The sequence below is a fragment of the Erpetoichthys calabaricus genome, chromosome 8, assembly GCF_900747795.2.
Source record: "Erpetoichthys calabaricus chromosome 8, fErpCal1.3, whole genome shotgun sequence".
Classification (NCBI taxonomy): domain Eukaryota; kingdom Metazoa; phylum Chordata; class Cladistia; order Polypteriformes; family Polypteridae; genus Erpetoichthys; species Erpetoichthys calabaricus.
This window is the reverse complement of record NC_041401.2, coordinates 16,366,854-16,379,398: the sequence shown is the minus strand read 5'-3', so window position 1 is coordinate 16,379,398 and position 12,545 is coordinate 16,366,854. Positions and strand designations below refer to the sequence as shown.

The following is a 12,545-nucleotide window of genomic DNA, read 5'->3' as shown; positions in this document are numbered from 1 at the left end:
AAATGAATAAAGGTCGCCACTCAGGAGAGAATCGACGAATCGTCTGACCGCCTAGCAGGGAAGAATTTTCAAGGCGGAGTAGTTCTACTCACTAATCGTGGCGCCGCACAGTGACGACATGACGTGTATCGACTAAGACATGCAAGTAGGGATTTCACTCCTCTCTGTACATGTGACAATATAAACCCTGTGATAAAGGTCACTTCTAATCGAAAGCTTTTTCTATCATCTACATCTGTCCACTAGTAAGATAACAATAATAATACGTTTTATTTATAGAAAGGCACCTTTCTAAGCACTCAAGGACACCAAACAAACAATAAATAAGAAAGCACATTATAAACTAAACTTAAAGCACCAGAAAATATAAAAAATTAAAACCAAACAAGCCATTGTAATCATAGAGAAAAAGCCATTTTGAGCAGATGGGTGTTAAGTTTACGTTTGAAAGTTGAGAATATTATTCGATATGTCTAAGCTCAATAGGTAATGAGCTCCAGAGCTTGGAAGCATGGTGGTGCTCCCCATGGTGGTTAGATGAGCGAGAGGGACGGTCAGGTGAATGGAGGAAGAAGATCTAAGGTTACGGGAAGGTAATGGCAACATGAAGAAGGTCGGACAGATATGGAGGGGCGAGATTAGATAGATAGATAGATAGATAGATAGATAGATAGATAGATAGATAGATAGATAGATAGATAGATAGATAGATAGATAGATAGATAGATAGATAGATAGATAGATAGATAGATAGATAGATAGATAGATAGCTGCCTCGCAGTTGGGAGACCTGGGGACCTGGGTTCGCTTCCCGGGTCCTCCCTGCGTGGAGTTTGCATGTTCTCCCCATGTCTGCGTGTGCTCTTCACATCTGCACGCCTCTTGTAGTCCCGTAGGGCGACGTGCGAGGAGGCTGCACACTCACACTATCATCCTAGATCGGGTTCGGGTAGTGGCCCCTAAGTGAAATCTTCCAGGGGTCCCCACCCTGCCTGTGCCTGAACAAACTACATTCGTATTACTTAGAACAGCTTTAATTTGAAAAGTCTCTCTCTGTGTATATATATATATATACACATATATATATAGGGCGGCACGGTGGCACAGTGGGTAGCGCTGCTGCCTCGCAGTTGGGAGATCTTGGGACCTGGGTTCGATTCCCGGGTCCTCCCTTTGTGGAGTTTGCATGTTCTCCCCGTGTCTGCGTGGGTTTCCTCCGGGCGCTCCGGTTTCCTCCCACAGTCCAAAGACATGCAGGTTAGGTGGATTGGCGATTCTAAATTGGCCCTAGTGTGTGCTTGGTGTGTGGGTGTGTTTGTGTGTGTCCTGCGGTGGGTTGGCACCCAGCCCGGGATAGGTTCCTGCCTTGTGCCCTGTGCTGGCTGGGATTGGCTCCAGCAGACCCCCGTGACCCTGTGTTCGGATTCAGCGGGTTGGAAAACAGATAGATGGATGGATAGATAAATAGATAGATAGACATGAAAGGCACTATATAATAGATAGATAGATAGATAGATAGATAGATAGATAGATAGATAGATAGATAGATAGATAGATAGATAGACATGAAAGGCACTATATAATAGATAGATAGATAGATAGATAGATAGATAGATAGATAGATAGATAGATAGATAGATAGATAGATAGATAGATAGATAGATAGATAGATAGATACTTTATTAATCCCAAGGGGAGATTCTGATTATGAATGGCCTTAAATGTTAATAGAAGAATTTAAAATCAATTCAAAACTTATTCGGGAGCCAATGAAGCTGCTGCAATACTGGAGTAATAAGGTGAATAGACGGGGTTTGAGTAATGATGAGGACAGCAGAATTCTGGACCAGCTGAAGCTTATGGAGAGATTTATTAGAGAGGCCAAAGAGGAGCGAATTGAAATAGACTGTGCAAGACTGTGAATAAAGATGGCAGGGGTATTGGGTGAGGGAGGGGTGCATGCAATTAAATATTCCGTAGGTGGAAGTAAGCAGACCGGGTGACCCCGGGTAGTGCTGGGCAATATGACCAAAATTCTGTATCACGGTATTTTTCAGGGGCGGCACGGTGGCGCAGTGGGTAGCACTGCTGCCTCGCAGTTAGGAGACCTGGGGACCCGGGTTCGCTTCCCGGGTCCTCCATGCGTGGAGTTTGCAAGTTCTCCCCGTGTCTGCGTGGGTTTCCTCCCACAGTCCAAAGACATGCAGGTTTGGTGGATTGGCGATTCTAAATTGGCCCTAGTGTGTGTGAGTGTGTTTTTGTGTGTCCTGCGGTGGCTTGGCACCCTGCCTGGAATTGATTCCTGTCTTGTGCCCTGTGTTAGCTGGGATTGGCTCCAGCAGACCCCCGTGACCCTGTGTTCGGATTCAGCGGGTTGGAAAATGGATGGATGGTATTTTTCAGAATTATCCCGGTTTCACGGTATTCAATGGTATTTTTTTCCAATGCATGATTGGATGTTAACCACATTTTCCACTGCAATTACTGCAGTAGACTGGCTAAGAATGACCTACTCCAGTTTTGTGAGAATTGTACATTTTACAAAATATCATTTTAATGTGCACCCAAGTATTAATACAGGTTTGCATGGCCCCGTAAAGTGATCGTTTTCAAGGGGGTGGCACTAATCACTTTGCTTGACAGTGCAGTCAAAATATAAAGCCTTTTTATTGAACACATTTTGCAAACAAAGAGGCATTTAGACTTAGTAAAATATCCAGAGGTGCTTGTCAAAAGTTGTATTGCACTGAACATGTCTTAGAAAAGGAATAAATAGTAAATATTTGTTGTAGACCAACTACACTTTCTGCTCATGTTAACAATCTCTGTCCACTGACACGTTCGCTATCTGGATTGTAATGGTGTTGGTTATCTCGATCCACCGCTTGCTTTTTTTGTCGTTGGCAGTACGTCTACCAAACGCGTCTACAAGTGATGTCTAACTCGAGTGTCCTCTCGCTTTTTCAGTTTTACCTGAGGACGTGGAGGGTGCCAATCTTAGTTTCATACATTCATGGCACTCCAAAGAATGTTTGCAGCTAAGGTGGTGTGACAAATTGCTCGTGTTTAGCTCGACAGCATTTGCAGTAAATAGTTGTTTGGTCCACATTCGACCTTTTAAAACCAAAGTATCTCCAGACTTCAGATGCGGCTCCTTATTTCGGCAAAAGTTCTTCTGTGTCATCGGGTTCAGCTTTATCGTCTGCTACAGCTTCAGTTTCAGAATGTTCTCTGTCCATTTTCACCGCTCAATACCTCCACTAACGCATGTACTCCGTTGCATGTGTGTTTAGTGGTGCAGCAGTGAAAAAGGTCCCCCCTTAAACATTTTCCTGCTGCGCCATGTTCCAAACGTTGTTTAGGCTGTTTAAACCAGTGTTGCAGTATAAGAAAAATCCATATCATAACAAAAATAAAAAGCGGTTTTCGGTATGAACTGGTATACCTCCCAGAACTAGGTGACCGTTATTAGTGTGAGATTGGAAAGATAGAGTACTATCAAGGATGACACCCAGACTCTGGACCTGAGGTGAACGGGAAACAAAGGAGTTATCAATAATAAGTGAAAGATTATCGGTTTTGGATAATGCTGATTTTGTACCAATGAGGGGAACCTCAGTTCTGCCACTGTTTAATTTAAGAAAATTTGAAGAAAACCAGGATTTAATTTCAACAATGCAGTCAATAAGTGAAGATGATGGAAACGAAGAGGTGGGTTTACTAGCAAGGTACAGCTGGGTGTCACCGGCAAAACAGTGAAAATTAATGTTATATTTACAAAAGATACTGCCGAGGGGAAGGAGGTAAATAATAAAAAGAAGAGGCCCCAGGACAGAGCCCTGGGTTGGGATGTGTAAGTTTTAAGATGAATGAACTGAGTGCGGCCTGAGAGGTAGGATCTAAACCAATCCTAGTGGAGTATGGGTAATGCCAACCAAAGATAATCTATTAAGGAGAGTGGTATGACAAATCGTATCAAAGGCCGCACTCAGGTCAAGGAGGATGAGAATAGCAATTAAACCAGAGTCAGCAGCCATAAGGAGGTCATTAGTAATTTTAACAAGTGCCGTTTCTGTACTGTGGAGGGGACGAAAACCAGACTGGAACTCTTCGTACAGATTATTATGAGATAAGTGGGAGTGAAGTGAAGATGGACACTCTGCCCGACTCTACTAACCATTCAGTTTAAATAATGCCACTAAACCAGTTGAAGGTGACCTGGGCAGCAAGTCTGAATTCTCACCTGCTCTTTGAAGTGCTTCAGTTGAGGGGGACACTTCGGCAGCTCGTAATCCGCATAGAGCTCCATCTCGTCACTTTTTATGACTTGGCCATACAACAGGAACTGCTTCATGAACTCCTTCCTGTCGTCTGTCCACAGGTAGCTGTACTCGCTGAAGGTGTCTTCGTAATCCTTGGCCTTTATGATGACATTTCGGACCCTGTTCATGATAATCTGTGCGAGATCTGTCAGCTCTGGATTCTGGTTTATGTCAGGCTGATGAAAAGGATAGAAAAAAAAGTGATGCTGAGAGTTTATTCTGGCGACCAAAGGCTGGGCTGATTCCTGTCTGCACTAAATGGATGATAGCAAACCTCAATTTCCACCATTTTAGGTGGACAGTTAGTGTCCTGGTCCCACCTTACTATCCCACAACTTATGGTGCCTTCAGAACATATGCAGACTCTTCACTTTTTCAAATTTTGCTATGCTGCACGCTAAAATCATTGAAATTTATTCTTTTATGCACAATAAACCCCACGCCATACCCCAAAATGAGAAAACGAAAACAGGACTTCAGAAATTTTTGCACATTTATCTCTCTCTCTCTATATATATATATACATGTAAACAAAGAATGCTTTCAGAAATATAAATAATGATTGTTTATTGTTATCAATTTACAAAATGCAAAATGAGCGAACAAAAGAAAAATCTAAATCAAATCAATATTTGGTGTTACTACCTTTTGCCTTCAAACCAGCATCAATTCTTATAGGTCCACTTGCACAAAGTCAGGGATTTTGTAGGATTCTAGTCAGGTGTCTGATCAACCAATTCTACCAAACAGGTGCTAATGATCATCAATGTCACACGTAGGTTGAAACACAGTCATTAACTGAAACAGCTGTGTAGGAGGCTTCAAACTGGGTGAGGAACAGCCAAACTCTGCTACCAAGGTGAGGTTGTGGAAGACAGTTTCATGTCATGGTGAGATTGAGCACAGCAACAAGACACAAGGTAGTTCTACTGCATCAGCAAGGTCTCTCCCAGACAAAGATTTCAAAGCAGACTGGGGTTTCAAGATGTGCTGTTCAAGCTCTTTGAAGAAGCACAAAGAAACGGGCAACGTTGAGGATCGTAGACGCAGTGGTCAGCCAAGGAAACTTAGTGCAGCAGATGAAATACACATCAAGCTTATTACCCTTCGAAATCAGAAGATGTCCAGCAGTGCCATCAGCTCAGAACTGGCAGAAACCAGTGGGACCCAGGTACACCCATCTACTGTAAGGAGAAGTCTGGCCAGAAGTGGTCTTCATGGAAGAGTTGCAGCCAAAAAGCCATACCTCCGACGTGGAAACAAGGCCAAGCGACTCAAGTATGCACGAAAACATAGGAACTGGGGTGCAGAAAAATGGCAGCAGGTGCTCTGGACTGATGAGTCAAAATCTGAAATATTTGGCTGTAGCAGAAGGCAGTTTGTTTGTCAAAGGGCTGGAGAGCGGTACAATAATGAGTGTCTGCAGGCAACAGTGAAGCATGGTAGAGGTTCCTTGAACATTTGGGGCTGCATTTCTGCAAATGGAGTTGGAGATTTGGTCAGGATTAATGGTGTTCTCAATGCTGAGATATACAGGCAGATACTTATCCATCATGCAATACCATCAGGGAGGCGTATGATTGGCCCCAAATTTATTCTGCAGCAGGACAACGACCCCAAACATACAGCCAAAGTCATTAAGAACTATCTTCAGCATAAAGAAGAACAAAAAGTCCTGGAAGTGATGGTATGGCCCCCACAGAGCCCTGATCTCAACATCATCGAGTGTGTCTGGGATTACATGAAGAGACAGAAGGATGTGAGGAAGCCTACATCCACAGAAGATCTGTGGTTAGTTCTGCAAGATGTTTGGAACAACCTACCAGCCGAGTTCCTTCAAAAACTGTGTGCAAGTGTACCTAGAAGAATTGATGCTGTTTTGAAGGCAAAGGGTGGTCACACCAAATATTGATTTGATTTAGATTTCTCTTTTGTTCATTCACTGCATTTTGTTGATTGATGAAAATAAATGATTAACACTTCCATTTTTGAAAGCATTCTTTGTTTACAGCATTTTATCACACCTGCCTAAAACTTTTGCATAGTTCTGTATATACTGTGTATATGTACAAATCCAGCATCTGTCTGTCCGCTTTTCACGAGAGCACTACCTAACAGATTTAGATCGGGTTTTTTTTCTATTATTTGCTTGAACATTCCAGTTGGTTTTGCGACTTTTCTCATCGTAATAAGTATCAGAGTTCGGTTGCAGTACTATTTTATTTGCGCGAATCCAAGAGCGGTGCAGCAGGCCGAGGAGATGTGGACGGGGCCCTCCACACTCAAATGCCAGACTCAGAGCGAACCTTGCCTATAGCTAAGCTAGCAAACGAGAGCACTACTTAATGGATTTAGATTGGATCTTTTTCTACAATTTTCTTGAACATTCTGGTTGATTTTGCGACTTTTTTCATCACAGAGGTTATCATAGTTTGCTTGAGGGAGTGATATTTTCATGCTAATCCGAGACAGAGGCTGTGGGTCGAAGGGAAGGGGAAGTGTGACGTCAGGAGTGGGGAGCCAGGCAGGGCCCTCTTCACTGTCCTGTTTCACTACTACGTGGGCAGAGCCACGGGGGACAGTTAGTACAGTATATAAAATCCAAAGTCTGTCTGTCTGTATGTCACGAGAGAACTACTTAACGGATTTAAATCGGATTTTTTTCTATAATTTACTTGAACATTTCAGTTGATTTTACGACTTCTCTCATCTAAGAATTATCGGAGTGGGGAGCTGGGCAGGGCCCTCCTCACTCGTGCGCTAGCCTGCGTTCGAGTCACTCTACCTCTGCGTTTTGGGGCACACCTTGCCTCTGCTCAGCTAGCAATACCTGTTGGTTTATTGATCTTTAAAGTTTACCCTGTTTCACTACTACACGGGCGGAGCCGCAGGGGACGGCTAGTTTAAAATATAAACCAGAAATATCCCATTGACTCAGGTATTTAGACTGCCTCGAACCACCTTTGACAGTCATTCCAACCCTGGAGTCTTCTTGGGTTTGACGCCACAAGCTTCACACACCTGTATTTGGGGATTTTCCTCTCATTCTTCTCTACTGACCATCACAAGCTCAGTCAGGTTGAGTGGAGACCACCAGTAGACAGCTGTTTTCAGGTCTCACCAGAGATGTTTGATTGGGTTCAAGTCCAGGCTCTGGTTGGGTCACTCAAGAACATTCATAAAGTCATCCCTAAGCCAGTCCTTACTTTGTGTTCTGTTGGAAGATGAACCTTATGTCCAGTCTGTGGTCCTAAGTGCTCTGTTACAGGTTTATCATTAAGGATACTTTGGTTGCTTCGTTTGGCTTCCCCTCAACCCTGTCTAGTCTCTCAGTGCCACCACGGCATGATACTGTCACCACCATCATGGTTTACCATTGGAATGGTATTGCACAGACAGACGGGTATCAGCAAGAGTGAAAGGGAAGATCTACAGGACGGTAGTGAGACCAGCTATGTTATATGGGTTGGAGACGGTGGCACTGACCAGAAAGCAGGAGACAGAGCTGGAGGTAGCAGAGTTAAAGATGCTAAGATTTGCATTGGGTGTGATGAGGATGGACAGGATTAGAAATGAGTACATTAGAGGGTCTGTTCAGGTGGAACGGTTGGGAGACAAAGTCAGAGAGGTGAGATTACGTTGTTTTAGACATGTGCAGAAGAGAGATGCATGCTGGGTATATTGAAAGAAGGATGCTAAGGATAGAGCTGCCAGGCAAGAGGAAAAGAAGAAGGCCTAAGAGAAGGTTTATGGATGTGGTGAGAGAGGACATGCAGGTGATGAGTGTGACAGAACAAGGTGCAGAGGACAGAACGATATGGAAGAAGATGATCCGCTGTGGCGACCCCTAATGGGAGCAGCCGAAAGAAGAAGAAGAAGAAGATTGGAATGGTATCGCGCAAGTGATAAGTGGTGCCTATTTTCGAAAAGACACCAATCTTGGTTTCATCAGACTAGAGAACAGTTTCTCACAGTTTTAGAATCTTTTATTTACCTTTTGGAAACTCAATGTGGGGCGGCACGGTGGCGCAGTGGGTAGTGCTGCTGCCTCGCAGTTGGGAGACCTGGGGACCCGGGTTCACTTCCCGGGTCCTCCCTGCGTGGAGTTTGCATGTTCTCCCCGTGTCTGCGTGGGTTTCCTCCCACAGTCCAAAGACATGCAGGTTAGGTGGATTGGCGATGCTAAATTGGCCCTAGTGTGTGCTTGGTGTGTGGGAGTGTTTGTGTGTGTGTCCTGTGGTGGGTTGGCACCCTGCCTGGGATTGGTTCCTGCCTTGCGCCCTGTGTTGGCTGGGATTGGCTCCAGCAGACCCCCGTGACCCTGTGTTAGGATTCAACGGGTTGGAAAATGGATGGATGGATGGAAACTCAATTTGGGCCTATGTGTATATTTTATTGAGGAGAGGCTTCTAGCTGGCCACTCTGTCATAAAATCCAAATTGGTGGAGTGTTGCATTGATGGTTGTCCCTCTTTGGAAGTTTCTACCATCTCTACACGTGTTCTCTATAGCTCAGCCACAGTGACCATCATGGACATGGTCGCCTATCTACAACCAAGGCCCTTCTCCAACTAGTGCTCAGTTTGGCCAGCTCTAGGAAAAGTCATGGCTGTACCAAATGCCTTCCATTTAAGAATTATGGAGGTCACTGTCCAGTTGGGAATCTGCAATGCTACTGAAATGTATTTGAAGCTTCACCCACGCCTGTGTCTCGACAAAATCCTGTCTGTAAGTTCCACAGGTGAGCCCTTTAACCTCCTGGCTTGGTTTATGCTGGAACTTTTGGACTTTTTATAGGCAGGTGTGTGTGCCTTTCCTAATCATGTCCAGTCAAATGAATTGACCAGGTGGATTCCAAACAAGGTGTAGAAACATCTCAACGATGATCAAAAGAAAGGAATGCACCTGAGCCACTTCAAAGGGTCTGAATATTAGTGTCAATGGGATGGTTCACTTTCTTAATTTTAATAAACTTTCAAAAGATTCTAAAATCCTGTGTCCACGTTGTCATTCTACGGTATTGTTACTTGATGAGGGAAAAAATGAATTTAAAAGATTTTATTACAAGGATGCAAAATAACAACATGTGTAACTAATGAAGGGATCTGAACCCTTTCTGAAGGCACTACACAAGCCTGACGTCCAGTTATTATGTTGTGATGGAGCCATGGTAAATGCTGCTGGCACAAATTATCTGCTAGTCCACCTATCTTGGTATCATCTGCAAACCTAACCAGATTGTAATCTTTTTAGTTAGCCAATAAAAGGTGTCATTTTGCTTGGCTTTTCTTTATATTCCTATCTAAATCATTTCTATATATTAAAAATAGCAGCGGCCCCAGCACTACCTACCCCCTGCTGGTCAACACTCAACATCACCCAACTCTGATGAGGTTCCTCACACCATCACCCTCTGCTTCTCAACTCACCTACACACCACACCCTGAACTCCCACTTCTTTTAGTTTGATGCCCACCCTCTCATGTGGCACCTTTTTAAATGCATTCTGAAAGTCCAGATAAATGACATCATGTGCTCCGCTCTGATTGTATCCTTTTGTTGCCTCCTCATAGAGTTCCAGTAAGTTAGTAAAACACGACCTCCCTCTTCTGTCCCCATGCTGACTGTTCAGTTAAACTCCTGTCCTTGCCAGGTGTTGCTCAATCTTATCCTTAATAATTCCTTCCATTGACTTTCCTATGATGCACGTTAAGCTTACAGGCCTGTAGTTCTTTGGACCTGCTCAGTCACCCTTTTTATATAATGGGATGATATTTGCCATTTTTCAGTCCTTCGGACTCTCTCCAGTGTGCAGTGACTTCATAAAAATATGTGTCAAGGGTTTATATCTGCACTCATTAGCCTCCTTAAGAGCTCAATGGTAAATATTATCTGGTCCTGATGATTTGTTTGATTTCAGCCTATTTAATCTGAGCAGCTCTTCTCCCTCTATAATTTCCAAATCCTTCAGTACCACCTTAGCAGTCCTGTTTACCAGTGGGAGGTTATCCTCTTCATCACTTAGTATCAGTTGTTCATTGATTATTTTAACTATTATGACTTTATTATATAATTGTCATCCATTATTCTTATAATTAACTCCTAATGGTCATAGATACCACTGCAGTAAACTGGTGCCTCCTCCACGAATGGCTCCTGCCAGGTGCACATTGTTGAAGGGACAGGCTCTGGCATCATCTTAGTTCCTTTACCACTTGTAGTATTCAGTAGTTCTTTATTACTATCAAACTTCTTTATACAGTATCTTGGGTAACTCCCCTGACTTATTACCAAGTTATTTTCACAATCTGATTCTTTGTATAAATATCTTAGGGCTAAGGATTAGTCACAGTTATGATTATCTCATGTCCTACATACACAGCATAAGAGGCACTTCTAATTAGGAGGAACAATTGCTTGTATGTTTATAGGTAAATTCACACAGTTAATATAAAGAGATTATTATATCAAAGCAAAGATCACTGTCTTTATGATAAGATAGGCCGTGGTCACATTACCCACCGCTGTATTCTTTACAGCCATTCAGTTTATATGTCCTACCCACCTGATAGGTCTCAGTCTCAAAGTGCTTGGCCACCCGATATATGAAAGAGGCCGTTTTAAATATATCTTCGATGAGCCCTTCAATCACATCATAGAAGTTGCCATATATCCCAAAGTCCAAAGGTGGTCGGAAGATCATCTGGCTGCCATTAAGCACTAACTGTACTTCAAAAAGGGGTGCAGTTTTCACCGCGGGTTCCGTGTTCTCAATGAGATACTGAAGAGAGCATCTGATGGCTGACACAAACCCTTCCACCACCATCCTGTCAATGTACACTAAGTAGGCCTTCCACTCCTCCGACTCAGGATCCGCAGCCAGCAGAACTTGGTTTTCCTGTTTGGAAATTAAGGAGAAAACAATGAATCAGTTTTTTAAAGTGCCTGGAGTCCCACACACTTATATGGTACAATGGAAGCAATCTGGAATTTCTTCTGCATGTTGCAGGGCACTCGTCTTTAATCCAAAGCATATTTTAGAGAGACAGATGTCAAAGGCACTAGATAGATAGATAGATAGATAGATAGATAGATAGATAGATAGATAGATAGATAGATAGATAGATAGATAGATAGATAGATAGATAGATAGATAGAGTCGTGGCGAAAAATTGTCACCACAAGGATTTTTACCTGAAATGAAGGCTATTAAGACTCAGAGGATAGGCAAACAGAGTCTATAGTTTTATTGCAATAAAATAACAATAAGAATAACATGGACTCAACCCAATATGGCCAAATTGAGCTGAGCCCTGAACAGTTCCGGACTCAAAACTTTTATAGTCATTTCTTATCACTCCGACCTCGCTCAGATTAGCTCATTTGCTCTTTTCTCTGACTCCCCTCTGCACCTCCCCAGCCTGTACCTCGAGTTCCCATGGGAACCCTTATTATCTCCTGACTTTCCCTGCAGCTGGCCCCTCCGGTATTTTCACTGTCTATTGTTCATTTTTAGTTTCTACTTTGCTTATTTTTGATTGGTCTTCGGCTGGGCAGATGTTCCTTCTTCCATATTTGGTCACTCTTATCACTTCCCTTTCCCTTGGCCTTCAAGCTATTTTATTTAGCAGCTGAAGTTAAGCTTTAATTAAAAAGAAATATAGCATGTACCTTTACTTAATTCTTTGCGTGGCAGGTCTGACTTGCATTAATATCTGCACTAAGATTAATGCTTATACTGTATATTTCTCTATATTTATTTATACTAATACATGAGTACACTAATTTTACTCTCCATACATTACATCATCTTCCTTTTGCTGTTTCTGCTGGCTCACTGTTCCAGCTGGCTTCTTATATATACAGTGCATCAGGAGAGTATTCACAGCGCATCACTTTTTCCACATTTTGTTATGTTACAGCCTTATTCCAAAATAGATTAAATTCATTTTTTCCCTCAGAATTCTACACACAACACCCCATAATGACAACGTGAAAAAAGTTTACTTGAGATTTTTGCAAATTTATTAAAAATAAAAAAATTGAGAACGCACATGTACATAAGTATTCACAGCCTTTGCCATGAAGCTCCAAATTGAGCTCAGGTGCATCCTGTTTCCCCTGATCATCCTTGAGATGTTTCTGCAGCTTCATTGGCCTGTGGTAAATTCAGTTGACTGGACATGATTTGGAAAGGCACACACCTCTCTATATAAGGTCCCAC

The 12,545-nt window shown here is 42.8% G+C and overlaps 1 protein-coding gene across 1 annotated transcript in view; it reads right to left on the bottom strand.

The window, feature by feature from the left end:
• dnah9l (dynein, axonemal, heavy polypeptide 9 like) overlaps positions 1–12,545 on the bottom strand; it is a 514,436-nt gene that overhangs the window by 498,533 nt on the left and 3,358 nt on the right. Inside the window, exons 3-4 of the mRNA XM_051930607.1 lie at positions 10,887–11,219; positions 4,244–4,498 (exon numbers count right to left, since the gene is read on the bottom strand). Of these exons, the coding sequence (XP_051786567.1) occupies positions 4,244–4,498; positions 10,887–11,219 (588 nt within the window). The remainder of the gene's footprint in view (positions 1–4,243; positions 4,499–10,886; positions 11,220–12,545) is intronic.